Source organism: Corythoichthys intestinalis, chromosome 2 (genome assembly GCF_030265065.1).
Source record: "Corythoichthys intestinalis isolate RoL2023-P3 chromosome 2, ASM3026506v1, whole genome shotgun sequence".
Taxonomy (NCBI): Eukaryota; Metazoa; Chordata; class Actinopteri; order Syngnathiformes; family Syngnathidae; genus Corythoichthys; species Corythoichthys intestinalis.
This window is the reverse complement of record NC_080396.1, coordinates 50,723,418-50,750,877: the sequence shown is the minus strand read 5'-3', so window position 1 is coordinate 50,750,877 and position 27,460 is coordinate 50,723,418. Positions and strand designations below refer to the sequence as shown.

The 27,460-nt window shown below is 38.9% G+C and overlaps 1 protein-coding gene across 1 annotated transcript in view; it reads left to right on the top strand.

Moving 5' to 3' along the window:
- The first annotated feature begins 944 nt into the window (after positions 1-944).
- Positions 945-27,460, top strand: part of LOC130912208 (dynein axonemal heavy chain 12-like) — a 28,866-nt gene continuing 2,350 nt past the window's right edge. The window contains exons 1-67 of the mRNA XM_057830114.1: positions 945-1,070; positions 1,162-1,252; positions 2,183-2,309; positions 2,433-2,459; positions 2,564-2,753; positions 2,879-2,948; positions 3,048-3,206; positions 3,291-3,486; positions 3,706-3,894; positions 3,997-4,150; positions 4,232-4,323; positions 4,402-4,580; positions 6,331-6,466; positions 6,554-6,679; positions 6,764-6,898; positions 6,979-7,172; positions 7,248-7,488; positions 7,563-8,015; positions 8,095-8,289; positions 8,400-8,521; positions 8,614-8,749; positions 8,833-8,979; positions 9,895-10,014; positions 13,106-13,262; positions 13,384-13,556; positions 13,645-13,797; positions 13,876-14,115; positions 15,862-16,107; positions 16,199-16,318; positions 16,427-16,536; positions 16,663-16,846; positions 16,929-17,069; positions 17,154-17,237; positions 17,393-17,581; positions 17,686-17,805; positions 17,890-18,078; positions 18,160-18,311; positions 18,393-18,531; positions 18,604-18,770; positions 18,848-19,103; positions 19,198-19,494; positions 19,680-19,858; positions 20,046-20,238; positions 20,320-20,481; positions 20,667-20,861; positions 20,952-21,085; positions 21,297-21,459; positions 21,533-21,613; positions 21,692-21,868; positions 21,948-22,079; positions 22,151-22,240; positions 22,314-22,454; positions 22,531-22,772; positions 22,858-23,005; positions 23,107-23,252; positions 23,436-23,650; positions 23,746-23,938; positions 24,034-24,226; positions 24,314-24,486; positions 24,837-24,977; positions 25,071-25,229; positions 25,328-25,623; positions 25,694-25,947; positions 26,024-26,164; positions 26,253-26,390; positions 26,528-26,761; positions 26,844-27,032. Coding sequence (XP_057686097.1) covers positions 1,164-1,252; positions 2,183-2,309; positions 2,433-2,459; positions 2,564-2,753; positions 2,879-2,948; positions 3,048-3,206; positions 3,291-3,486; positions 3,706-3,894; positions 3,997-4,150; positions 4,232-4,323; positions 4,402-4,580; positions 6,331-6,466; positions 6,554-6,679; positions 6,764-6,898; positions 6,979-7,172; positions 7,248-7,488; positions 7,563-8,015; positions 8,095-8,289; positions 8,400-8,521; positions 8,614-8,749; positions 8,833-8,979; positions 9,895-10,014; positions 13,106-13,262; positions 13,384-13,556; positions 13,645-13,797; positions 13,876-14,115; positions 15,862-16,107; positions 16,199-16,318; positions 16,427-16,536; positions 16,663-16,846; positions 16,929-17,069; positions 17,154-17,237; positions 17,393-17,581; positions 17,686-17,805; positions 17,890-18,078; positions 18,160-18,311; positions 18,393-18,531; positions 18,604-18,770; positions 18,848-19,103; positions 19,198-19,494; positions 19,680-19,858; positions 20,046-20,238; positions 20,320-20,481; positions 20,667-20,861; positions 20,952-21,085; positions 21,297-21,459; positions 21,533-21,613; positions 21,692-21,868; positions 21,948-22,079; positions 22,151-22,240; positions 22,314-22,454; positions 22,531-22,772; positions 22,858-23,005; positions 23,107-23,252; positions 23,436-23,650; positions 23,746-23,938; positions 24,034-24,226; positions 24,314-24,486; positions 24,837-24,977; positions 25,071-25,229; positions 25,328-25,623; positions 25,694-25,947; positions 26,024-26,164; positions 26,253-26,390; positions 26,528-26,761; positions 26,844-27,032 — 11,103 coding nt within the window. The 5' untranslated portion in view covers positions 945-1,070; positions 1,162-1,163. The remainder of the gene's footprint in view (positions 1,071-1,161; positions 1,253-2,182; positions 2,310-2,432; positions 2,460-2,563; positions 2,754-2,878; positions 2,949-3,047; positions 3,207-3,290; positions 3,487-3,705; positions 3,895-3,996; positions 4,151-4,231; positions 4,324-4,401; positions 4,581-6,330; positions 6,467-6,553; positions 6,680-6,763; positions 6,899-6,978; positions 7,173-7,247; positions 7,489-7,562; positions 8,016-8,094; positions 8,290-8,399; positions 8,522-8,613; positions 8,750-8,832; positions 8,980-9,894; positions 10,015-13,105; positions 13,263-13,383; positions 13,557-13,644; positions 13,798-13,875; positions 14,116-15,861; positions 16,108-16,198; positions 16,319-16,426; positions 16,537-16,662; positions 16,847-16,928; positions 17,070-17,153; positions 17,238-17,392; positions 17,582-17,685; positions 17,806-17,889; positions 18,079-18,159; positions 18,312-18,392; positions 18,532-18,603; positions 18,771-18,847; positions 19,104-19,197; positions 19,495-19,679; positions 19,859-20,045; positions 20,239-20,319; positions 20,482-20,666; positions 20,862-20,951; positions 21,086-21,296; positions 21,460-21,532; positions 21,614-21,691; positions 21,869-21,947; positions 22,080-22,150; positions 22,241-22,313; positions 22,455-22,530; positions 22,773-22,857; positions 23,006-23,106; positions 23,253-23,435; positions 23,651-23,745; positions 23,939-24,033; positions 24,227-24,313; positions 24,487-24,836; positions 24,978-25,070; positions 25,230-25,327; positions 25,624-25,693; positions 25,948-26,023; positions 26,165-26,252; positions 26,391-26,527; positions 26,762-26,843; positions 27,033-27,460) is intronic.

Genomic DNA, 27,460 nt, shown 5'->3' with positions numbered 1-27,460 from the left:
AAATAACAATTAAAAAAACAAAAAACAAAACAAACAAAAAAAGAATGAAGAAAATAGATGCTGTTGCATGTTCTTCTTTGGACTCCTATAAAACCCCAAGATTTTAACCTGTTTAATTAAAAATGTCAACCTGTGTAATTTCTTTCTCCTTCTTTTTTTAAATTGTTCTTATGTTGACGAGGTTAAAACAAGTAACGTCAATTTTTTGTTCAAGTTTTATGTATCTATTTATTTCGATTTATTTATTTTACAAAGCAAGTACAGCAGTCAAAAAAATATATGTTCATTTTCATTGGGGCAAGTAAGTACAAATACAGGTATCTTTAAAAAAAAAAAAACATCTGATATAAAGTATGAGTATTTGTACTTTGATTTTGGACACCAAGTGTGACATACTCCACCTTTTAAGTAGAAGTAACGCTAATATAATACTGCACTATAGTCTATAAATATATACAGTATTTCTACTGCATATACTGTACTGCGTAAATTTACCATATATGGCCTATGAACATGAACAAAGTATTTGAGCTTTATTGTATTTATTTCATTATTATTTTTGCCCAGACGGGATATAGCAAATCACCAGCATTGTATTTACATTTCGTTTGTATATTTACATTAAAGAGCATTCAATTCGTAGCCTATACAGCAGTTGTGCTGTCCACGACTGTATGAGACTCCAAAATTTAAATGCAAAAATGCATGCATGTTTGAGGACCCCTGCTGTTAGCAATGTGTAAGACAACAAATTGTGCAACTCTTAAATTGTGTTGTGTAAACAAAAGTCCCATTTCGTTGCTGCAATGACAATCTAGGAAATAGCATGTCATTAATTTTCACAAAAACGTTCTGAAGTGGTGAACGCACAGGGAAAAGGCTGGGGAAAAGACGACAAGCTCCGCCTTTTTCCTGAGTTTTCAGTGGTGCTGTGTCTATGGAAACGACGCGAGAAAACATGCCGCAAAATTTTTAATGGGGACGCAGCAAATACAGGATTCCATTAGAAGAAATAAAATAGTCAAACGGTGCAAGGATTGCACGGACAAAAAGGCGCAATATATCAAATGGTAAGTAGATGTTTGACAAACGTTTTCATTTGACATCATGTTTAGTCATCTATTTTAAATAATAATAATAATAATATTAAATTGTTGACAGAAATGTCGGCCAAGCAGAAACATACAAACCATGATCATCTTTTGGAACAACGTTGGAGGAAAGTGCAACAACAGCGACTACACTTACCAATGTACTGTATGTTTTGTTTTCTGCTCTGTAATGAGATCAGCAGCCGAAAGTTAAAGTAAAAATACTTGTATGGATTAAAAAAAAAAAAAAAAAAAAAGTGTATAATAGTTTTGAGTACTGTCATGGGATATGGGATAAAATTCATGCCAGAAAAAGCTCATGGTCACAAAAAAAAAAAAAAAAAAAAAGAAAGAAAGAAAAGAAAATCATAAAAACTCACTTGTAATAAAATTGTTTTGTATAAAACCATTGCGCTCCTATAGAAATATATGCACCACCCCCACCCAAAAAGGGATTGTTGTATGGTCTGTCAATTCTGATAAACTGGCCAAAAAAAATCTATGAACAAAAAATTTAGATATTTTTATTAGTGTCCTGGCATGAGTAAAAAAAAAAAAAAAAAAAAAAAAAAAAAGCTAGTCAAAAGGAAATACATTTGTTTCTTTTTTTAGATACAACTATTTTTCTTTTTAAATCTGTGAAAAAATACATTAGATTAAATTAAATTAAACACTAACATGTTTTTTTAGATAATTTTTCAACAGCACACAAAACAGCTTTTCAGAATATGTTACCATTTATCAAATCAATCAATCAATCAATCAATCAATCAATCAATCAATCAATCAATCAATCAATCAATCAATCAATCAATCAATCAATCAAAATTTTAATACTTTACTTTTTCAGATTGCTGTCTTTTTGGCATCTCAATAGGCAAAGATTGTACAACAAATATTCAGATATTGCAAAAAGTTACAAAATGATACTGTTGGTGACTGTTTTCAAATGAAGAGACTATAAAACTCTTGCCAAATAAATGCAGGAGTAAAGTAGAGATACCTGAAAAATACTGTTAGTAGCAGAAACATGCCGAACATGTAAAAAAAAACTACAAGTATTGAGTCGTTGTTCTGCAAACATTTTGCAGGCCAATTGGCTTTCTGCAAAGTGGCAACTCCATGGCTGTGTCCCAAGCAGTGGACGCCTACAAACAGAACATAGAGAGGGCTAAAGTTGTTCACAGCACATCACCAGAGCCCAACTTCCCTCTATCTGTAAGTCAAATCTCCCTGTCACATTCTTACAATGTACCAGTGTTCACACAACTTTAACAAATTATGAATAAAAATAAATAAAATGGCAATTTATAATGTTGTGGTGTAAAATTTTCATTATAGATGCAAAGTGATGATCGGAAGCAAAGAGTGAGTTTAATTTTAAACTTTGAGGATTAAGAATTTGTTAGGGAAATTTTGATGCCTTTTTTTCTCCATGCCATTCCATTTTTTCCAATTTTTTTTTTTTTCAGATGAATTACATCTTTTTGAAGCAGTGTGTCGAAAGCCGCCCAGTCACTCCATTCCCCCAGGAGTGGATTAACTCCATAAATGGTCAAATCCCTTCTTATCTAAAAGACAACCCAAAGAAAGCTAAACTGCTGAAAGATCTATTCACAGAAGTCAGTGACAACTTCCATGATGTCATTATCAAACATACAGGTACAGTTTTGACATTTATCAGTCTTTGTGGTGTGTGTGCATGCATGTGTGTGTTTGTGTGTATGTGTGCTGTATACCAACACTTGAATGTTTACATTTGATAACACTTCATTTATTCTTTTAAGTGTACATGTTCCTAAAAGATCCAGAACATGAAGAACCTCCCCTGGAAACACAAAAATCTCTTCCACCTGAGTGAGTGTTTTATGTCGGCATACGATTTTTCTTTTATGAGTATAACATGTATATATGTAAGTTTATTTGGCTTGTCTGTAAAATCATCATTTGTTGTAGTATTCATAAATTTTCCCAAGCACGATGTGAAACCTTTGTCAAAAATCGTAACTTGATGGAGGCAAATTTACACATTCTACACCCCACAATGCAAACCCTTTTGGAAATTGGCCACACAACCTTCTCTTCAATGGACTTGATTGATCTTACAGGATATAGGTAAGTAAACTGGCTAGAATAATCCTCAAAAAAGTACGCACCCTTGCTGCTGTCAGAAATGAAAAAATGTGCACAATTTTTTAGGGCTTTCGACAATGTTGATAGTAAAGAGTTGCAGAAAAAACTGGCTTTAAAATGTGAGACAACAGAAGAACAAATCATGAAGACCTGGTTCCCTAAAGTCATCAATTTATTGACAAGTCCAAAAACATTGGGCTCAGTTAAAGAAGATGTACTAGATGCCTTCTATAAATCTGCATGTACACTCATCTCCAATCAGGTGAAGTCTAACCACTGTGGATAATCCAACACACTTTTCTTTTTCTTTTTACAGTTATCATTAGACTTAGGTGTTACGTGTATTCATTATTTACTCAACTGACATAGTAAAACAGAACTGACATAAAAACAAAAACGAATGGAATATAAATTATTCATGAAAGCATAACTTTCATGACAAATTTATATTCCATTTGTTTTTGTTTTTTCCAATTCACAGCTGAAAGCCTTAAATCAGAGGAGTGTGGAGGCATTTGTCTATCCATTTCAAAAGAAAAACCACCACTTTTTACCCAGCTTTCATATGGCTCTTACATTTGATGATGGAAAAATGGGAATAAACCCCACCTTACTGGAACTTGAGGAAGATGTTTTTGAAATTCTCAATACAATAACAAATACACTGCAGGTGGGATCATATGAAATATTTTCTCTTGCCATGTCCACTCCCTCTCCCTGTTTTCGATATGGTAAATGCAGACGCAATTGATATCTTCAATATGATCCACAGAAAGTGCAGACAGTTCAGTCATGGCTAGCAGAATCCACAACTGCATTTGTGGATGCCAAGGCCCCTGATCACACGCTTGCTTGGGCTCATGCCACTGTAAGGGCAACTGTTCGCACAAATCTAGAAGAACCTGCTCGGTACTTTCAAAATTATGGTAATGGCCAAGTTTTCTGAAATGACTTCATCATAAACCCAAATGTGTTGGATGTTTTTCTAACATCCCATTATTTTGTAGTGGAGAACTATGACTGGCTGGTCAATGGAACTGCCCAGACTAGAGTTGAGGCCTTTGTGGAGGAAACCCACTCATTTGCTGAATACATTAAGGTAAGAATGCACAACTTCAGATGTAAGCTGGGTCGCATTTTCTAGTGATTATTGGTGTGTGATCTGACTGTTTTTCAGCAAGTGGAGGAGTTTAGTAGCTTGTCAAGGGAGCTTGAAAAACTCCCATCCAAAGTTCTCTTTCCAATGGTCCAGTTGTATTGTGAGCAGCTGAACCACGGACTGGCTAAAAAAGCCAAAGATTATGCAGAAATACTTATCAGGAACATGAAAACCAAGCACAGTGAACAAAATCTACAGTGAGTCTCATTTTGAAGGTGCACTTGCCTTTGATCTTTTTTTAAATTTTACATTATTTTTCACAACATTTGATGCCATTTTACCAGGTTTTGCGTTGAAAGTGCCTAGAATGTCATTTTCTAAGCCATTTTATGTGATCCTTTTCTGGCTTCTCTGCAAAAATTCTGTTTCTCAATAATATGCAATTGACTGGAGCTAATTTGCATACTCTTTGCTCTGATTAGCCCTTGGTCAAGAAGGAGTGTCGGTTGAGTCGTTCATGGGCCATGGTAATGCATCCGGTGATTTACATATCATGGAGGCAAGGACTACAATCTTCTGAGAACTGACACCAAACTTTGCTATTTCACAATTATACAAAAGTCAAATATTTACTCACTTTACACTCCTGGTTTCAACGGGATTCTGTGTGCGCATGTGCGCAGGGAGCATACGCGGAGTTTAAGGGGGGGAGGCTAGGGAGGCATGCCCATCCCGGTGGCCAAAAAGTGTTATTGCATGTTATTGAATTTCCTATATATGATTTTAAAATTAAGATTTTTCCAGTATAATGTTGTCTATAAAAGTTGTACAGCAATAAAACAAACAACAAAAATGAATGAAATGAACAAAAAAAGTTTTTTCATAATGGGTCAAAATTGTTTTTCGAACAGATCATATGATTAATACTCTAGACGGTCATTTGCTTTGGTTAGCCAAAACCACATGAGGACCGAAAAGGCAAGATGGATATACATTACATAATTTTTTTCAAACCTAAGCTTTCAAAAGCAACAACAACTACCGAGCAGGAACAAAGGATTGAAAATGTGGACCATGAAACGCCAGAGAGCACCGCCAAAATGGTGAGTGGAGTTTCAATTTGCCCCACTAAAGACACTTCAATGGATGAAGGTCTTGGCGAAAATTATAGCTGTCCTAAGCAGTCTGATTTAGAATTCCCCTAAAAAATGATGGGATATAAAAAAAAATGCTCATTTTCAATTTGTTATTATAAATATTCTTGTAAGATAATTGTACTGCTGACACTGCGTTTCGAGTTCATCAAGATTTTGTGCCCCCCCCCAATTCATTATTGTCTTACAAGTGTAGTGAGACAACGAACAGAAGTATGGAGTCACAGGAGTGCCACATTGAATAAGTACAGAAGATGGGGGTGTTAAATGGAATGGCAACTTTTGGTGGTGAACAGAAGTGCCTTTTAGCCGGCTAAACCATGACGAGCATTGCGGAGGGAAAACCATCGCGCGAGAACCATTTGAGGAGGCCCACTTTAGGTGGTGAACAAGCCGGCAAAGGTGCCTCTCAGCCATGTAAACAGAGAGCGTTGCGAGATGGCGCTCGATACCATATCAAGGAACTGACAACCTCCAGACGGCTCAGTGCTCAGCACTCCTGATAATAGTAGGCGTGAAAGATGAATGAAGAGGGCGGGTACTTGCCTAAATGTCTTAAGTGTGATGTAGGACTTCACACAATTTCAAATCCTACCGTCTGCAGGAATATTTACCTTTTTTTTTTTTTTTTTAAAATAAGAATTTAACTAACCAAACACGATTGCAACCAAAAAAAAAACACACTTGGATAACACACTCCAACCAAGGGTAGACTTCCATTTTTACCTATTATATACATGAAACAGTTAAAAACTATTCAAAATTGAGTATAGTGCCTCTTTAAGTGGAAAAGTCTCTTCTTGGTGAGCAGAGCTACATGCAACATGTTTAATTGTTTTGTTTCTTTTGAAAGGATCTGTTCAGAATTTGAAACCATTCAAGAAACAGCTTTACATGTGCCAGAGACTACGGAGGACATGGCCAAAATGATTGACTACATTGAAATAACTAAGACACAGAATATTGCACTTCTTCATGAAAAGATAAAGGTGCAATTGACTGATGACTTTTCCAATGCCTTAAGCATTTTTATTTAATTTAGATCTTCTGATGTTGTTGCTCTTATGATTTCATAGAAATCCCACCAAAGACTGAGCTACCTTCTTGATGTCCACATATTTGAACCTGAGGATCTAGACCTTAATTCAACTGTTTTAACTTGGCCATTGAAAATCCAAGAGGTCTTTGAAATTAGCGACGAGGTAATGCTACTGGCTAATCCAACACGTGTGTTATGAAGGTTCTGTTTGTTTTGAAAAAGATCACAGCAGTCATGTACTATTCAGGTTTTGCAGGAGGCCAAAAGAAAAGGGGAGCAGGAGATGCTTGCTAAGAGAGAAAGGGTCACAGTTCATCTGGCCAAGTTGAAACGAAGGGTTGACGAGTTCCCGCACTGCTCTGAACTTGATATGATGCAGCAGGTACAGGGAACGTTTTAATCAACTATACAGCATTTAACATTTAAAATTAAAAAATAATAATAATAATGTTTTTTTAACAGTACTTGACAGAGGTCCGAACAGTTCAGAACTTTCTTCAGCAGGCTGAAGAAACAATTGTTGACATCCACAAAGACGAGGTGTTTCATCAATGGGAAGCAACAAATTTCCCAGAAGTGGAGGTTATGAGAGACAGTATTGAACAATACCAGAATTTGTTTGGCCTGCTACTAAAATGGCAACGTGCTCAGAGCAGGTAACACATGACTTTAGTAGTATGTTACATTTTGTAACTATTTTTAACCATACCTTCTATCTTCCCTGTGAATAGCTGGATGGATGGTTCTTTTGTGGATCTAGATGGTGATGGAATGGAGGCAAAAATAGATGAATTCTTCAGGGAGATCTTCAAAATGTTGAAATACTTCCAGCAAAAAACAGGCACGAATAAAAAGGAAGCTCAAAAGATAACTGCAATGTCCAGACGACGACACAGAGATAATGATATAAACGACGAAGAGGGTCCTTCAAAATTGTGTTCTACTGTACTCGAGCAAGTCAAAGAGTTCAAGGTTAACAATTATTTTTAAAAAATAATAATTAATAGTTTTTTGGTCTTACTTTCAAACTTTGTATTATTATCTAGGAGTACGTCCCTTTAGTCTCTGTACTGTGCAATCCGGGCATCAGAGGTCGCCACTGGGAGCAGATGTCGCAAATTGTTGGGTATGAGCTCACTCCTGATGCTGGAACAACGCTACGCAAAGTCCTCAAGCAAAACTTAACTCCTTACCTGGAAGAATTTGCATCAATCAGTGCCGCTGCTAGTAAAGCAAGTATTCTCTTACAGAAGTTTTATGTTACTGAGGAAAAACAAGTCTTTGTTTTCACCTTGCAGGAGTTCTCGATGGAAAAAGCACTGAAAAACATGGTTACTGTTTGGGATGGTATTTCTCTCAACCATCAGCCATACAGAGACACTGGTGTGTCCATTCTGACTGCTTTGGATGAAATTCAGGCCTTGCTAGATGACCAGATTGTGAAAACGCAGACCATGAGAAGCTCACCATTCATCAAGCCCCTTGAAAAAGAGATAAAGGTTATATAATCCATATGATAGAGAGATATAAAATCAGAACTATTATTTATGGCTTTCACAAAGCTGCTCTGTGATTTAGATTTGGGAGGAAAATCTTATTCGTATCCAAGAGACCATTGATGAGTGGTTGAAGGTGCAGGGTCAGTGGCTGTATCTTGAGCCCATATTCTGTTCTGCTGACATCATGCAGCAGATCCCAGAAGAAGCACAACTCTTCCAAATTGTTGACAAAAACTGGAAAGAGGTCATGGAGCATTGTGTTAAGGACTCAAAGGTAACACCCAAAATCATTTCTGCTAACAATGTAGCCTGTCAAATACCTTTTGTGTGTTCATGTGTGTTGTGTGTCAAGCATGACAATTTCATACTCTTTATTTGTACCAGCTTCTAGAGGCAACCTCCATGCCCGGTCTACTTGAGAAACTACAAGAGTCTAACTGCCACCTTGACACCATCATGAAAGGACTAAATGACTATTTGGAGAAAAAGCGACTCTTTTTTCCAAGGTAAACAAAAAAAAATATTTCTCTATCAATTGTTCAATTTTTATGAATCCATAATGTTGTTGATAATTATGAAATGTTTGCTTGTCATTCAGGTTTTTCTTTTTGTCCAACGATGAAATGCTGGAAATTCTTTCAGAGACCAAAGATCCTCTGCGTGTACAGCCCCATCTAAGGAAGTGCTTTGAGGGTATTGCTAAACTGGACTTCCTACCAAACCTCGACATTCAGGTAGCCATTTACACAGTGTACATGGAAGAAGTGTAATTGGTTCAGAGACTTTCCTCAGACTGACAGCCCCCCCTCCCCCACAGGCCATGTACAGCAGTGAAGGGGAGCGTATTGCCCTGATTCAACTCATCTCCACAGCTGAGGCTAAGGGAGCTGTGGAAAAGTGGCTGGTAAAAGTGGAAGACCTGATGATTCGTAGCATCCGAGATGTAGTGGATCGCTCCAGAACGGTGAGAATAACTAAAAATAAATCTCAACTAAGGGATAAATATTTCTACTACCGTAATTTTCGGACTATAAGCCGCTACTTTTTTCCTTCACTTTGAATCCTGCGGCTTATAGTCCAATGCGGCTTATTTCTTGATTTATTTGGGTTAATAGGTAACACTTTATTTGACAGCGACATCATAAGACCATCATCATTGTGACATGACACTATCATGGCCTTACCTAATCCTAATGACAGATGTCATTAGGTGTCATTCGGCAAATTATGTCACTAACTCATTTTATGTCCAGTTCGGTTATTTTCCATCCATTCAAAAGTGAGCTAAGTTGCCGGATAACACTAAATGACATCTGTTATAAGCATTCATTAATGCTCATGACAGTGTAATGTCATAATAATTATTGTCTAATGACAGTCCTATGGTGCCACTGTCAAATAAAGTGATACCAAATACCATAACTAGTAATCAATGAAACAACTGGAATAGTAACTGAATAAATAATTAGCACAGAATATGAATTTTGATTATTATTTATATCATTAGCACTGCAATGCATGCTAGGAGGCATGTTGGACAACATCAGTGTTGACAGCAGGTGGCATCAGAGGTTGACTGTCTTCCCCAAGGGAGCAATAATGACCAAATTAAGCTTCTTGAAGCAATGAAGCTTCGCATCCAATTGGTTCAAAGCTTCCTGGTGGTTCATTTGGTCTTATGACAGTTTTATGATGCCGTTGTCAAATAATGTGTTACCGGTTAATATCTTTTGGTGTAAATATCCCATAATACAGTGAGGACAGCTGCGGCTTATAGTCCGGTGCGGCTTATAGTGAGAAAATTATGGTATATTGGAATCAAATGGAGTGAATGCATGATACATACAAGTTAGATTAAGTGCAATGATCGTGTCAACAGGCCTATGCTGAAACCCCACGGAACCAGTGGGTAAAGGAATGGCCCGGTCAGGTGGTGATATGTACCTCACAAATGTTCTGGACCTCGGAGGTACATGAAGCCATTAGAGGAGGAGCTGAAGTAAGTAAAGTACTTTTAATACCCAGAAAAGATGTTGCAGATTAATTTGTGCTTTGTGTTAAATTAGGGTGAGCACCCGTCCGGTTTTAGGACGGACACTCAGCCTTTTCAGTGATGTGTCCGGCGTCTGGCACAAATCATCAGCCAGTCATTAGTCAAAAGTAGTAACAGTCATTAGCTTTTAAAGATAATGGTCGGCGGTTCAATTTATGTGACGCAAATGAGACCCACGGTTGTCACAACTGGTCTGTGATTAGCCATGAGTGGCTTCAGTTAAAAACGTCTTTTATCATTGGTTGAATAAAATGTGTGGCTATCTGACGACATCATTTCCTCGCCGAGATTTTACAACAGTGTTAGCAAACATGCTAAAAAGGCTAACACAATTTCCTCGCCGAAACAGTCGAGACTGGATTCACGGTTTCTGCACGCTTTGCCAGTGTGATGTGGACGTTTGTAGTAGGGCCAAACCAGCCGTAGAACGTCACGCGGAAAGCGCGAAACATAAAAAAATAAGACGAACAGCAGGTGTGTCGACATTGAAATTTTTTTTTGAGAACCATCATTGCCTCTGGATAACAAAATAACTGCAGCTAAACTGTGTAAAGTTGTTCCTCTTATAAAGGGTTCACTTCTTTTGAGCAGTTCAATGCTCACATTGTTTTTACGGGAAAAAATATTGTGCTCAGTGGTAGGAGTAGTTGTCCCCCAACCCAGAGGTTGTTGGTCCGATTCTCCGTCCTGATTAACGTGTCTAAGTATCCTTGAGCAAGATACTGAACCCCACGTTGCTCCTGGAGCTGTGCAGTGTTGTCACAGATTACTTAAAAAAGGTAATTTATTACTGATTACTAATTACACCTCAAAAAAGTAATCTAGTTGCTTTACTGATTACTTTATTACCAAAGTAACTAAGTTAGTTTAAAAGTAACTTTTCCTAATTTTTCTCCTTTTGCTGCCTCAACATAAAAATAACAGAATGTCATCGCTTGTAGTTGAGTTTTTCACATAAGGCTTAATCTTTGAGTTAACGGGGGTTTAATTAGTCGATGGGTTGATTTCAACCACCATTGACTCGCCCTAGCTTAGCCCTTCCGGAGCCTTAAAATTAACAAATAACTGACAAACTGCACGAAATTTGTTTAAATCAACTCCAACGACTAATTAAACCCTTGCTAACTCCAAGATTAAGCCTAATGTAAAAAAAAATCTGAACTTCCCCTTTGAAATAAAGACCTAGCCCTTAAAATGTTGTCAATAAAAGTTGTAAAGCAACAAAACAAACAACAAAAATTTATGAAATGAACAAAAATCCTACAACGTAAAGTTTTCATAATGGGTCAAAATCATTTTTTAAACAGATCATGTGACTAGCACCTTGGAGACTATCCTTTGCGTTGCTTAGCCAAAACTACACTAGAGGAGGCAAGATGGATATTTAGAATTTCTTTAAACCTAAGCTTTCAAACGCTACCAACAACAACTTGAACAGTTGATTGAACACCAACGGTGTCAAGATGTGTATACAGTATTGGCCAAAAGTTTGGAGACACCTCAAAGGTGGATACTTTGAAGAATGTAGAATACAAAACCTGTTTTCAGTTATTTCACTTTTTTTTTTTGCCATTCCACATGTTTGTTCATAGTTTTGATGTCTTAAGTGAGAATTTACAAGAGTAGTGAAAATATATAAAACGCAAAAATGATAAAGTGTGTCCCAACTTTTCACTTTTGTTTCAGCGTCTTCAACATGCTTTTCCCCCAGTCCCACAAATGTAAAACTCCGCCTATAATTACAAACTTTAACTGTAAAATGTACATAATTACACATATTATAAAGGCTGGTTACAAACTTAGTTTAGAATTTTTTCGCGTTGTGCTGTAATTCCAAGTGCTTCCTTGTTGAATTAGATGTCGAGTTTTTAGCGGTCGACAGTCTTTCTGAGCCAGCGCAGAGTTTGCAACGCGCGGATATATTTTTGTCATTTTTACTGGACGGATATGTGAAGTAATGGCTGTATCTCCAGTGAGCAAATGCAGCCGTTTGCTGTATCTCTCCGGCTCCTTTACTGTTGGCATCCTGATAGGTAGCCAGACTACGTTGTTGAGCGCCGTGGCAGACGGCACACAGCATGGTAATACACATCACCCGTTTTTTTCCGATGAGAAAACGTGAGATGTGATGTCACTCCCAAACTCAAGAACAATACATCTATTCAAATGCTCTTCGTACATGACTAAAGTATTCTTCACTCTACATACAGTATGAGGCAACAACAAAATAGTAAAGCACAGACACTGGGGAAACTAACTTTAATCAGATTACTGGCTTGGAAAAATGAACGCGTTAGATTGCTCGTTACTGAAAGAAAGAAATTACAGTAACAACACTGACAACACTGGTGCTATGTCACCAGTAGGTGAATGGCGATGTAGTGTAAAGCGCTTTGAGGGCCTAGAAAGGTGGAAAAGCGTTATACAAGTATAACACCATTTACCATTAAAGCTACCACAAGAAGACACAATGCTCAAAAGTTACCAGTGGAAAACACATGCCAAATATATTTTGAGGCAATGGAAAGGTAAAAAAAGACTCAATTAAAACAAAAAATAATAACTACTCGCTGATTTTAACTGATGTGCGCATGCGTGTGCAAGCGCACTGTGGATTAGTAGTATGTTTAGCCGTGTAGCATATTTTGGCAGAACACCGTTTCAAAATACAATTTGTTCTTGGGCACGTTGTAATTTCAAAACACAGTACTGTAAACTAAATAGATTGTCAAAAAAGGTTTGACCTTTAATTGATGTTTTTGACTATTTAGTTACACAAATATGATCTATAAACAGTGCAAAACTTTATTGTTGATGAAAATACGCTGCAGGTCTAATGTTTTTAAAATAAAAAAAAATAAAAAAAATTATTACTAATATTTTAAATATGCCGTCCATTCATTTTGACCTTATGGAAGTGGTCACCCTATGTGTAATGAAAATGATATTCAGCTTTATAAACCATGAACAATTGGTCTGACTTTCTTTATCGACAACTTTGAGATAATAAAACATCCCGTAATGTATTTTACTACAGGGTGTGAAAAATTGTCTCCATCAACTCCAAAAACAGCTCAGTGACATTGTAGGCTTGGTGAGAGGGAAATTACCCAAACAAACACGGATCACTTTGGGAGCACTGGTGACAATTGATGTCCATGCCAGGGATGTGGTTTTGGAGCTCATTGACCACGGTACCTCATGGCACAAAGCACTACATTCACTCTGCTATTAAACCACAATCACGTACTCTGTGGAATGAAAATGCACGTGCATTTACTGCAGAGGTTTCTTTTTTTCTTTCTTTTTTTCCAGGTGTAGTAAATGAAAATGATTTCCGATGGCTAGCCCAGCTTCGCTATTACTGGAGCAACGGTGATGTTCGAGTTCACATCATGAACTGTGATGTTCGGTATGCTTATGAGTATTTGGGCAACTCTCCTCGGCTGGTCATTACCCCACTGACTGACAGATGCTACAGAACTCTGGTATAAATGAAAAAGTGTTCAGGTCTTCAGTTTACATTCGTACACTTGTTTTAATTTCAGGCTGAAACTCTCCTGGATGTGTTTGCAGATTGGCGCTTTCTTTCTAAATTTGGGTGGTGCTCCTGAGGGCCCAGCTGGAACTGGAAAGACAGAAACCACTAAGGATCTCGCCAAAGCTTTAGCTGTGCAATGTGTGGTCTTCAACTGTTCTGATGGGCTGGATTACCTTGCTATGGGAAAAGTAACCTTCAACATGAAAGATACAACCTATTATGATTTCAGATTGCAACAGTTCTTTTTATGTTGTACGTTTTCTTAGTTTTTCAAAGGTTTGGCTTCATCTGGAGCTTGGGCTTGTTTCGACGAATTCAACCGCATTGAACTTGAGGTCTTGTCTGTTGTGGCCCAGCAAGTCCTCTGCATCCAGAGGGCTATTGAAATGAAATTGGAGTACTTTGACTTTGAAGGAACCATGCTTAAACTCAACCCTAACTGTTTTGTTTCAATCACAATGAATCCCGGTTATGCTGGGCGCTCTGAACTCCCTGACAACCTCAAGGTCTTCTTACTTATTTATCTCCATATTGTGTACTGTACAGTGGGGCAAATAAGTATTTAGTCAGCCACTAATTGTGCAAGTTCTCCCACTTGAAAATATTAAAGAGGTCTGTAATTGTCAACATGGGTAAACCTCAACCATGAAAGACAGAATGTGGGAAAAAAAACAGAAAATTACAGTGGAAAATAAGTATTTGGTCAATACCAAAAGTTCATCTCAATACTTTGTTATATGCCCTTTGTTGGCAATAACGTAGGCCAAACGTTTTCTGTAACTCTTCACAAGCTTTTCACACACTGTTGCTGGTATTTTGGCCCATTCCTCCATGCAGATCTCCTCTAGAGCAGTGATGGTTTGGGGCTGTCGTTGGGCAACACGGACTTTCAACTCCCTCCGCAGATTTTCTATGGGGTTGAGATCTGGAGAATGGCCAGGCCACTCCAGGACCTTGAAATGCTTCTTACGAAGCCACTCCTTTGTTGCCCTGGCTGTGTGTTTGGGATCGTTGTCATGCTGAAAGACCCAGCCACGTCTCATCTTCAATGCCCTTGCTGATGGAAGGAGATTTTCACTCAAAATCTCTTGATACATGGCCCCATTCATTCTTTCCTTTACACAGATCAGTCGTCCTGGTCCCTTTGCAGAAAAAACAGCCCCAAAGCGTGATGTTTCCACCCCCATGCTTCACAGTGGGTATGGTGTTCTTCGGATGCAATTCAAAATTCTTTCTCCTACAAACACGAGAACCTGCGTTTCTTCCAAAAAGTTCTATTTTGGTTTCATCTGACATAACAAATTCTTCCAGTCCTCTTCTGGATCATCCAAATGCTCTCTAGCGAACCGCAGACGGGCCTGGATGTGTACTTTCTTCAGCAGGGGGACATGTCTGGCAGTGCAAGATTTGAGTCCCTGGCGGCGCATTGTGTTACTGATAGTAGCCTTTGTTACTGTGGTCCCAGCTCTCTGTAGGTCACTCACTAGGTCCACGCGTGTTGTACTGGGATTTTTGCTCACCGATCTTGTTATCATTTTGACGCCACGGGGGGAGATCTTGCACGGAGCCCCAGATCGAGGGAGATTATCAGTGGTCTTGTATGTCTTCCATTTTCTATTAATTGCTCCCAAAGTTGATTTCTTTACACCAAGCGTTTTACCTATTGCAGATTCAGTCTTCCCAGCCTGGTGCAGGTCTACAATTTTGTCTCTGGTGTCCTTCGACAGCTCTTTGGTCATGGCCATAGTGGATTTTGGAGTGTGACTGACTGAGCTTGTGGACAGGTGTCTTTTATACCGATAATAAGTTAAAACAGGTGCCATTAATACAGGTAACGAGTGGGGCCTCGTTAGACCTCGTGAGAAGAAGTTAGACCTCCTTGACAGTCAGAAATCTTGCTTGTTTGTAGGTGACCAAATACTTATTTTCCACTGTAATTTGGAAATAAATTCTTTAAAAATCAAACAATGTGATTTTCTGTTTTTTTTCCCCCATCTTCTGTCTCTCATGGTTGAGGTTTACCCATGTTGACAATTACAGGCCTCTCTAATCTTTTCAAGTAGGAGAACTTGCACAATTGGCGGGCTTTTTGTAACAATGACAATAAATATTCTGAATCTGACTAAATACTTATTTGCCCCACTGTATATGCAGTGTGCATTTGGCATTACTAACAAGAATGGGAAATTGTTCAGCATTATATGATGATCTTTTTTTTTCTTAATTTAGAAGTGTCTTTCCGCGTTCCTCAGGTGTTGTTTCGAACAGTGACCATGATGGTGCCCAATTATGCACTGATTGCAGAGATATCTCTCTATTCTTGTGGATTCCTAAATGCCAAGCCTCTGTCAGTCAAGATTGCAATGACTTACAGGCTCTGCTCTGAGCAGCTTTCCTCCCAGTTCCATTACGATTATGGCATGAGGGCTGTCAAAGCCGTTCTTGTGGCTGCAGGAAACCTCAAGCTCAAGTATCCCGATCAGAATGAGGACGTACTGGTATTTGTGCTGAGCTTTGTTCAACTGTTTTTTTTTTCTCTAAACGTCTTTGGTCTGTTTATTGATGAATGTTTTTTGTGTCAATGTTTAGCTTTTGAGGTCGATAAAAGATGTTAACGAGCCTAAGTTTCTTTCGCATGATATTCCACTGTTCAATGGAATCACCAGTGATTTGTTCCCTGGTATCTCCCTTCCTGAGGCTGACTATAAGGTAAAATGTGCCAATATCATATTTTTGGTTTTACCCATTGAAGATTCATTTCTGGCATACAACGTTTTTGTCATAAACTGCATAGTAGTTTGATCATGTCTTCTGCAGCTGTTTTTGGAAGTTGCTGAAAAGTGTTGTAAAAAGCACAATTTACAGACAACAAAGATCTTCATGGAGAAGATAATCCAGACATATGAGATGATGACTGTTCGGCATGGGTATACTTTTGAATTTATTTATTCATTTTTAGGAGTCGAGGTGATGCCATTTTTGTCTTGAGAAAGTATTCTTTACACTCAACTTAGATAAACGCAACATCGCTATTTACAACCTTTCTAATGTAGGTTCATGTTAGTGGGAGAGTCATTTGCAGGAAAAACAAAAGTGCTGCATGTTCTCGCTGACACACTGATTCTGATGAACGAGAAAGGGTATGGAGAGGAAGAAAAGGTCATCTTCAAGACATTAAACCCAAAGTCTATTACCATGGGACAGCTCTTTGGGCAGTTTGATTTTGTTTCTCATGAGGTTGGTCTACCCCTCGGATATGTATTGAATCCACATTTTATTCATGTCATTCACATTGTCGGCTGATCTTTTTCCCTTGTAGTGGACCGATGGGATTGTGGCCAATACATTTCGGGACTATGCATCATCTGTAACACTGGACCGTAAATGGGTGGTGTTTGATGGCCCAATAGATACACTGTGGATTGAAAGTATGAACACTGTGCTGGATGACAACAAAAAGGTCTATGTTTAACAAACATTACTTGTATTGTGGCACTAATTCATTTCACTTATTACTCGCAACTATTTTATACCCACACAACAGTTATGTCTCATGAGTGGAGAAATTATCCAGATGTCCAATCAGATGAGTCTAATTTTTGAAGCGATGGATTTGTCACAGGCCTCTGTAAGTTTGGAGTTACTGAATAACTTCTGAAAATGCACAACTATAATCTAATATTGTAACAACTACTATTAAGTACTATTCAATGAGAATGAGCACTCAATGTCAAGCAAGATGTAGTAACATTAAGTTCTAAAAATGCATCTCACCATTGGCAGCCTGCAACAGTCAGTCGATGTGGTATGATTTACATGGAACCTTCTCAATTGGGCTGGGAGCCTTTGGTGATTTCCTGGATGAACACACTTCCTGATGTTCTGAAGAGTCCTGAGCATAACTATCTGCTGCAAGAACTCTTTTACTGGCTGCTTCCACCTTCCTTCGGGATAGTGCGTAAACACTGCAGAGTGAGTACCAGACCCTTTAGTTTTTGAGATGGAAAAAGTATACACTGACTGAAAGCAATCACATGCAAAAATGATTTTTTTCACACTATTACTTTTCCTAACAGGAAGTTGTCCCCACAACCAACTGGAATACATCTGTGTCCTTATGTAGACTGTTTGAAATGCTGCTTACTGAACCGCTGAAGACAGAGAAAAATGATAAAACGATTCGCACCTGGATTATGGTATGAATATTTGTCTGTCATATTATTATTTACAACCTTGCACTTTCACAACACACATTATCTTTGTATTTATTATTATCGCAGGCAGCTTTTTCCTTTTCCCTAGTGTGGTCTGTGGGTGGCAGCTGTGATTCAAAAAGCAGAGAGAAGTTTAGTGAGTTCATCAGGGATATAGTGTCTGGAAAAATACCATATCATCCAGTTCCAGATGTTGTGGGCAAATGGGAGTGCCCAGTAGATGAAAAAGGCCTGGTGTATGACTATTTCTACAAGGTACCACTGAATTACATTAGTCAGAAACTTTTGTCTTTGAAATCATTCCTTTATAATCACCGAATGTGGCATTCTGTTCAGTTTGAAGGAAAGGGCAAGTGGATTCACTGGAATGATGCCATCAAAAGTGTCAGCTTAGGAGACAAAAACACCATGGTGCAGGACATCATTGTGCCTACCATCGACTCTGTTCGATACACCTACCTAATGCACATTTGTATCAGCTATGGAGTGTAAGTGTTCTAGTTCCATCTCTTGTATAATAAAAGTAGGAGTTTTTTCCAACTGTTAGTTTTCAATCTCTCGGTGTTTAGGCCTTTGCTGTTGTCTGGCCCTACTGGCACTGGAAAGTCAGTTTATGTGAAGCAGAAGTTGATGAACGGTCTGGACAAGGAACTCTTTTTACCCCTCTTAGTCAATTTTTCAGCCCGCACCACTGCCAACCAAACCCAGGTCAAGTTTAACTACTGATATCAACGTTCTTGCATCTTTGAAGGTTCTCATTCTTCACATTGTGTCCTCCAGAACATTATCATGGCAAAATTAGACAAGAGACGGAAAGGTATATTTGGTCCCCCCATTGGAAAGAAATACCTCATATTTGTAGATGATGTGAATATGCCAGCGCTGGAGCAATTTGGAGCTCAGCCTCCCGTGGAGCTTCTTCGACAGTTTATGGATCACAAAAAGTGGTATGCAACGCAACATTACCATCTCAACACTTAACAAAGATATACATTGAATGAAAGAAAATCCCATATTATGGCAGGTATGACCTGAAAGATACATCTGGCATCAAATTAGTTGACATCCAGATTATTACAGCCATGGGTCCTCCTGGTGGGGGGAGGAATGCGGTGACATCTCGTTTTCTGCGCCACTTCAATATTTTTAGCATAAATTCTTTCAGTGATGAGACAATGGTTCGGATCTTCTCCAGCATGGTGGCATTCTACCTCAAGAACAATGACTTTCCGCCAGAATATTTTACAGTTGGCACTCAAACTGTGACAGCAACAATGGAAGTGGGTATACTTACATTATTCCAAACAAATCCTTGTCTTTTAAATTAAAAAAAAAAAAAAAAAAAAAAAAAACTTTCCAAATGGCTTCTCTTAGGTCTACAAGCAAGCAGTGGAAAACTTGCTTCCGACACCAGCCAAGTCTCACTACACTTTTAATTTGCGGGATTTCTCACGTGTTATACAAGGGTGTCTGCTTGTGAAAAGCAAATCTCTGGAGAACAAACACACCATGATACGTCTGTTTGTCCACGAGGTTTTCCGTGTCTTTTACGACCGCTTGGTGGATGACCTGGATCGAGCATGGTTTTATCAGCTGATGACCAAGATCCTCAAAGATCACTTCAATGAAGCATTCAACCAGGTGTTTGATCACCTAAAACAAGGCAGTAAAGTATGTTGATTTTTGTTTTTGCTGTCTTGATTTTGTATTATTTTAATGTCAGACGTTAGAATTGCTCAGGCCTGTCCTCAGTCATGCTGGCAGAGATGAATAAAACAAAAACAAAGAAACAAGTTGAATGTCTGTAAAAATGAAACCGAAGACTGAATGCAATTTATATTTGTATTTCATGTCAGTTGGTCGAGCAAGACATGCAGAATCTACTTTTTGGAGACTACATGAACCCTGACTTCGAGGCAGATGAACGCTTGTATGCAGAGGTGCCTTCTGTAGAAAGCTTTGCTGAGGTGGTAGAGGCATGTCTTGTTGAATACAATCAGATGACCAAGAACCACATGAATCTTGTCATTTTCCGGTAAATAACAATTGTAATCCTTTCAAAGGGGAGTGTTAAGCCCAACAATTAAACAGCAATAAAATTATAAAGTAACTTTGTACATTTGCTTTTGTATGTTCAGCGTTCTTGACAAAACGTATTTTTGATAAATGCACAACCAAATGGTGTTGACTCAGCAAACTCAATTGAAATTCTGTTTTTGCAGCTATGTCTTGGAGCACCTGTCCCGTATAAGCCGTGTGTTGAAGCAGCCAGGAGGAAATGCCTTGCTAGTAGGAGTAGGAGGAAGTGGGCGCCAATCCACCACTCGTTTGGCTACGTTCATCGCTAAGATGAAACTGTTCCAACCTGAAATCTCCAAAAACTACAGCATGATTGAGTGGAGAGATGACCTTAAGGTCAGTGATGTGTTCGTCATCTCCATTTATGCATACACTACAAGTGGGTGTTTGCGTTTGACTTTAACTCATCCGTTACAGAAGCTTCTCAAGGATGCAGGAGTGAAAGGTCAAAAAATTGTTTTTTTGCTGACTGATGCTCAGATCAAGGATGAGGCTTTTCTAGAAGATATAAACAGTTTCCTAAACACAGGAGAGGTACCTAATCTGTTTGCTACTGATGAGAAACAAGATATCATTGAGGTAGGTACATAAGTGAAAGTCCTTTCAACATTTTTGCTCCGAATTTATGTAGTTATTGAGAGCTAGTTCTTCTCATCTCCATTTGCCTGATTAATTAATTGATACAGCAACAAGTGGATAATGTTTACCATCTACACACCTACATTTGTTTGGTGTTAATAATCTAATTCCTTTCCCATTTCCAGTCAATATGTCCTATCGCCCAAGCGAAGAATAAAAGTCTAGAGTTGAGCCCTTTGTCTCTGTTTGCCTATTTCCTGGCACGCTGCAAGGAGAACCTTCACATTGTTGTGGCTTTTAGTCCTATCGGGGAATCCTTCCGTACTCGCCTGCGCCAGTTTCCATCTCTAATTAACTGTTGTACCATTAACTGGTTTCAGGTACGAAATATTCATGATCAGCTGAAGTGTTGAAAATGGCATTTATTTGTTGGCAAATGGATTCAATTTTTTACATGCGCACTCTGACAGCCCTGGCCAGAGGAGGCTCTTGAGCGGGTAGCAAACTCTTTCTTAAAGCCACTGGAGTTAAAAGAAGATGAGAGGAAGGAGGTCATACTTATTTGCAAAACATTTCACACCTCTGCTTGTCAGCTTTCAGATAGGTATGACTTAACCATGAGGATTACAAGAAAAAAAAATAAAAAATTATATATATATATATATATATATATATATATATATATATATATATATATATATATATATATATATATATATATGAAATCAATAGAGAATTTAAAACAAGAGAAAATATCTCCAGTAGTAGTAGTACATACATTATAGAAGCAACTGGCTTGAACTTTTCTTTTGCAGATTCTTCTCTGAGCTTGGTCGTCATAATTATGTGACGCCCACATCCTATCTAGAGCTCATGTCAGCTTTCAGTGATCTCCTCACGATGAAAAGAGATGCCGTGATGAAGGCAAAGAAAAGATACACTAGCGGTTTGGAAAAACTTGCCTTTGCTGAGTCTGAGGTCAGTCTTTTCTTCTCTATCTCAGTATGTAATGGTTTCAAACATTTTGTTTTCTAACTTTTTCCTTCTGGAGGTTGGTGAGATGAAACTGGAACTGGTCAAATTACAGCCCAAACTGGAAGTGGCACAGATGGAAAATGATAAAATGATGGCGGTAAAGAAATGAAGTAGTATCAACGGAATCTCATAAGAATCTAAAAATGCGTGCAAATTTGACTCTGATGACCTCTAGGTGATCGCCGTGGAGTCTGTGGAGGTGGAAGCTAAAAGTAAACTAGTTCGTGTTGAGGAGGAGGCCACGGCTGTTCAAGCTACTAAAGCGCAAGCTCTCAAGGATGAGTGTGATAGTGAACTGGCTGAGGCCATACCAGCCCTAGAGGAGGCAATTGCAGCTTTAAACACCTTGAAGGTGGGAATTCTCCAAACAGCTAACTTTTCCCTTGCATGTGGCCTCCCTCTTTGATCTTTAGTTACCTTTTTGATTGCAGCCTGCTGACGTCACTGTTGTGAAGTCCATGAAAAACCCTCCTGCTGGAGTTAAGTTGGTGATGTCAGCCATATGTGTAATGAAGGGAATGCCTCCAGACAAGGTGGCAGATCCCAGTGGTTCTGGAAAAAAGGTGTGGAAAAACAACAACAACAACTGTCAAAAGCTGTTGTTTTATCATTACTTTTATTATTAATTGCCTAGGTTTTGGACTACTGGGGTCCAAGCAAGAAGCTACTTGGTGACATGAACTTTTTAAAGGATCTAAAAGAATATGATAAGGATAATATTCCAGTAAGTTTCAATAAATGATCACTTCTCAAAGAATTATGAAGCTAACGTCATCTTTTGCTTCTCTTTATTACAGGAGGACTCAATGCTAAAAATCCGTACTATCTACATGAACAATCCTGACTTCAACCCTGCTAAAGTGGCAAAAGCCTCCTCGGCAGCAGAGGGCCTGTGCAAGTGGATCAAAGCAATGGAGTCCTATGACAGAGTGGTTAAGGTGTGACTTTGCTTCTTTTGCTCCCCAAAAATTCAGTGCAATATTCTCTCAGGTGGACTAACATCAATGCATTTAGATTGTGGCACCCAAAAAGGCGAAACAAATTGAAGCTCAGACAACCCTAGCATCGGCGATGGCTGAGTTATCAGAAAAGAGAGCCCAACTAAAAGAGGTTGAGGACCGTTTAGCTGACCTGAAGAGAACATCAGAGGAAAAAAGAGAGGAAAAAGTCAAACTTGAAACCCAAAGGGATTTGTGTCAACAGAAGTTACAGAGAGCTGAAAAACTCATTGGTGGTCTGGGTGGGGAGAAAACTAGGTGATAAATAATTTGATACTGGATTTTGCAATAAGAAGAATTGCCTCATTGCAATATGTCAATAAAAATAAACAACTTTTCCCAGATGGTCGAAGGCTGCTGATGATCTGCAAAACACATATGACAACCTCACTGGAGATGTCCTTATTTCTGCTGGTGTCATTGCCTACCTGGGTGCTTTCACTTCCAGCTTCAGACAGAATTGCACCAGTCGTTGGATCAAATTGTGTCAAGTAAATATTTGGAGTCCTTTAATGAAAAAGACATTTGTCTTTTATCTGTGACATAAAGAATGTGAACATATGATCTCGTCAACATTATTTTATCTCTGTAGTCAAGGAGCATCCCATCGTCGGATGATTTCGCTCTCAGTAAGACCTTGGGAGATCCTATTAAGATTAGAGCATGGAACATTGCTGGCCTCCCCACTGACTCATTCTCGATTGACAACGGTGTCATTACCTTTAAATCACGTCGCTGGTGAGAAGCTTTCTACCGGCAATTGTAACACCGGTGTTGCTTTGCTGAGCACTTCTACCTTTAGTCACAAAGCCAGTCTGAAAGAATAGTATAAATATCCTATCCCTCACATTCTGGCGATCTGTATTAAATTTTAAAAGTACTCTGTCCCTAGATTGACCTCATTTATCCCTGCTCATATAGGCCCCTGATGATTGATCCCCAGGGACAGGCAAACAAATGGGTGAAGAATTCAGAGAAAGACAACAATTTGCACATTATCAAATTAACCGATGATGATTATATGAGAACCGTAGAAAACTGTATACAATTTGGAAGCCCAGTACTACTTGAAAATGTAGGAGAAGAATTGGACCCCTCACTGGAGCCTCTACTCCTGAAACAAACCTTCAAACAAGGTGCCAGTAATGGGGCAAGTCTGCAAAAAGGGTATATGAGTTTCTAACCTTGATGTGAAAATGATAATTGCAGCTTTGTTTTTTTTTTCGTTTAGGTGGTGTGGAATGTATAAAACTAGGGGAGAGTGTGATTGAGTACTCCTCTGAATTCCGCTTCTACATCACCACCAAGTTGAGGAATCCGCATTATTTACCAGAGCTGGCCACCAAAGTGTCTGTGCTGAATTTCATGATCACTCCTGAGGGCTTGGAGGACCAGCTGTTGGGAATTGTAGTTGCCAAGGAAAGGTGCTACTACTGTACACAAAATTGTATTGATCCTTCAGTTAGAGCTTTGGTCTCTTCATTTTATTCTATTACTCTATTCTACTTCTGGTTTGTAGGCCAGAGCTCGAAGAGGAAAGAAATGCACTCATCTTACAGTCAGCTGCAAACAACAGGCAACTAAAGGAAACTGAGGACAAGATCCTTGAGACACTTTCTTCCTCAGAGGGAAATATTTTGGAAGATGAGAGTGCAATTCAGGTCTTGGACTCTGCAAAGATCATGTCCAATGAGATTACAAAGAAACAAAAGGCATGTATTGTGTTTTAAGATGTGCAGTCTGGATTGCTGATATAATGGACTTATTCTTTGACAGCATTGTATTAATAAATTCTACAGATTGCAGAGGAGACTGAGATTATGATAGCCGAGTCGAGGGAGTGTTACAGATCGATTGCCAAACACTCCTCTGTCCTGTTCTTTACTATTGCCGATCTAACCAACATTGACCCAATGTATCAGTACTCTCTGAGCTGGTTTGTCAACCTCTACATAAACTCTATTCAAGACAGGTGAGTGATGCACACGTTAACTCTGTTAGGAACATCCTTTGATCAGATGACGGCATTCATGAGCCTGTCCAATGCTGACATTACATGATGCTTATATACTGGGGTAACATAAATTGTTATATACGTGACGTATCATAATTACTTTTGGGTGTTTGATGTTGGTGTTTGTTGGTTTTGAACATTAACACATGAATACTATTTGAACTCGAGGAATATTATGTGTTTAATTCTTAAGTTGTGTTAAGTTTGAAGAAGCCAAATGTACAATCGTTTTTTAACCAAATACATGAAAACAAGCAACACTGAACTGGGGTGTATCGTACTGAGAAGTCTCTCCTGTCTTTGATTAGTAAAAAATCCAAAATCCTGGAAAAGAGGGTCATGTACCTGGTTGATCACTTCACCTATAATTTGTTTTGCAATATCTGTCGCTCCCTATTTGAGAAAGATAAACTTCTATTCTCCTTCATCCTCTGCTGCAATCTGCTTCTGTGAGTGTCAAAAACTAAATTGGGATGGAAGAATTAGGGGGGGAAAGTCTCTTTAACTGTCCTGCCTCACATCGAGACTCACATTTCCATCAGGGCTAAAAAGGAGATTGAGTACTCTGACTTGATATTCTTGATGACTGGAGGAGTGGGCCTGCAAAATACGCTTGCAAATCCTGATCCAAGCTGGCTGCAAGACAAGAGCTGGGATGAAATTTGTCGAGCCAATGAGCTTCCTGGCTTGAAAGGATTTAAGTGAGCAAATCACGTTTTTAAATTGTTCTGAAATCTTGGCTGAAAAGTAAGCGTAATGTTCAACATTTTTATTTTTTTTTAATTCACTGATTTCACAGAGACGCTTTCATTCGGGATCCAGAACTTTTCAAGCCTATTTTTGACAGCAAAGATCCAAGCACAGTTCCTTTGCCCTCCCCTTGGGATGAAAAACTCAATGAACTGCAGAAGATGATCATTGTACGCTGTCTAAGGCCTGACAAGATTGTGCCGGCTGTGAATCGTTACGTGGTAACTAAGCTAGGGAAAAAATTTGTACAGCCCCCTCCTTTTGACCTAAGCAAGAGCTACATGGATTCTAATGCCACCATCCCACTACTGTTTGTGCTTTCTCCTGGTGCTGACCCCATGGCTAGTAGGTTCTCCCATTCACTTCTGAAACTTTATGTAACGCTGACACTCAATGAGCCATTAACTCTTCACAGGTTTACTGAAGTTTGCTGCTGACAAGAACATGGGTGGTAACAACTTCCAGTCCATTTCTCTGGGACAGGGCCAAGGACCAATTGCGAACAAAATGATATCTACGGCCATGCAGAATGGGACCTGGGTGTGTTTGCAGAATTGCCATCTGGCTGTGTCTTGGATGTCCACATTGGAAAAGATTTGTGAGGAATTCAGTCCAGCAACATGCCATCAGGACTTCAGACTTTGGCTCACAAGCTACCCTTCGCCCAAGGTAAATTGATACATGTCTTCAAAGATGATCTTGGTTTTGTTGTGTTTGGACCTGAAGCTTCCCTCTCTGAAACCAGTTTCCAGTGACCCTTCTTCAGAATGGAGTGAAAATGACAAATGAGCCCCCGACAGGACTTCGATTAAACATACTGCAGTCATACATGTCTGATCCTGTTTGTGACCAAGCCTTCTTTCATAATTGTACAAATAAGGAACTGGTGAGTTAGAGGGCATGTATAGCATGATTTGATCACACCATTGTAAGTATTCAAAGTATTCGCTTATTATTAATTCAACTGTATTTAGGTCTGGGAAAAGCTCCTGTATGGCCTGTGCTTCTTCCATGCACTTGTTCAGGAGAGAAGAAAGTTTGGCCCACTTGGCTGGAATATTCCTTATGGTTTTAATGAGACTGACCTTCACATAAGTATCAGACAGCTCCAGGTAATACTGTAGTTCTAAGATGCAATTGCAACAGCCTATTTCTGTACTTACAACCTCGAAGAGCAGAATAAGTGGTATCGAAAAAGGAGAAATGGCCATTTATTTAAAGGTGTGTCCTCTGTCTATTTTTTTTGTAGTTGTTTATCAATCAATACGAAGATGTGCCCTTCGAAGCCATAACTTACCTGACCGGAGAATGCAACTACGGGGGCCGTGTAACTGACAATTGGGATCGGCGCCTCCTCAACACCATGTTGGCTGACTTCTATAATAAAGATGTTGTGGATAAACCTTCTTATCCCTTTTCACCCAGCGGTGACTATGTTGCCCCACCTAAATTGTCCTATGATGAATACCTTCAGTTTATCAGAGTGAGTATTAAACCATGAATAGCAATTACTTAGTTTGTAAGAACTTCAACTCAACAGAGTTACAATGCCTCACTGCTTCCAGGATCTTCCACTCAGCCAGCATCCAGAAATATTTGGGATGCACGAAAATGTGAGCATTTCAAAGGACCTGCAGCAGACCAAGGTGTTGTTTGATTCACTGCTTCTCACCCAGGGAGGAGGTGCTAAGGGAGGAGGTAGCTCTGGGAATGACAGTGCGGTGTTTGACATAGCAAATGACATCCTCACTAAGGTACGGTAGGAAACTAACTGATATATGGCGGAAAACACTCAGGTGACTTGACGTTCCGCTCTGAGACCTCTGATTTGGCCAAACTCAAAATTGTCCGATATGCATGTGTGATACATTATTGGAAAGCTGAAACCCTCAATTTTCTAAATTTTTAACAGGAGGGCATTTAAAAAAAAAAAAAAAAAAAAAGCAAAACCCTAACTGGAGGTGAGAGCATGGGAGAGCATAATTAAAAACGTCACGATTTTAACGAGATATTATCACGTACTTTCCTCTTTTTGATCAAAAAACTCCCTGTAACTAGCATGTATCACAGAGTGTGATGACACAGCTGTGAATGGGCACAGATGGAATTTTGGGGGATTTTATGGGTGAAACATGGTAATATAACAAGGGTCGCGATGCAGAAATCACAGACATAAAGGAGT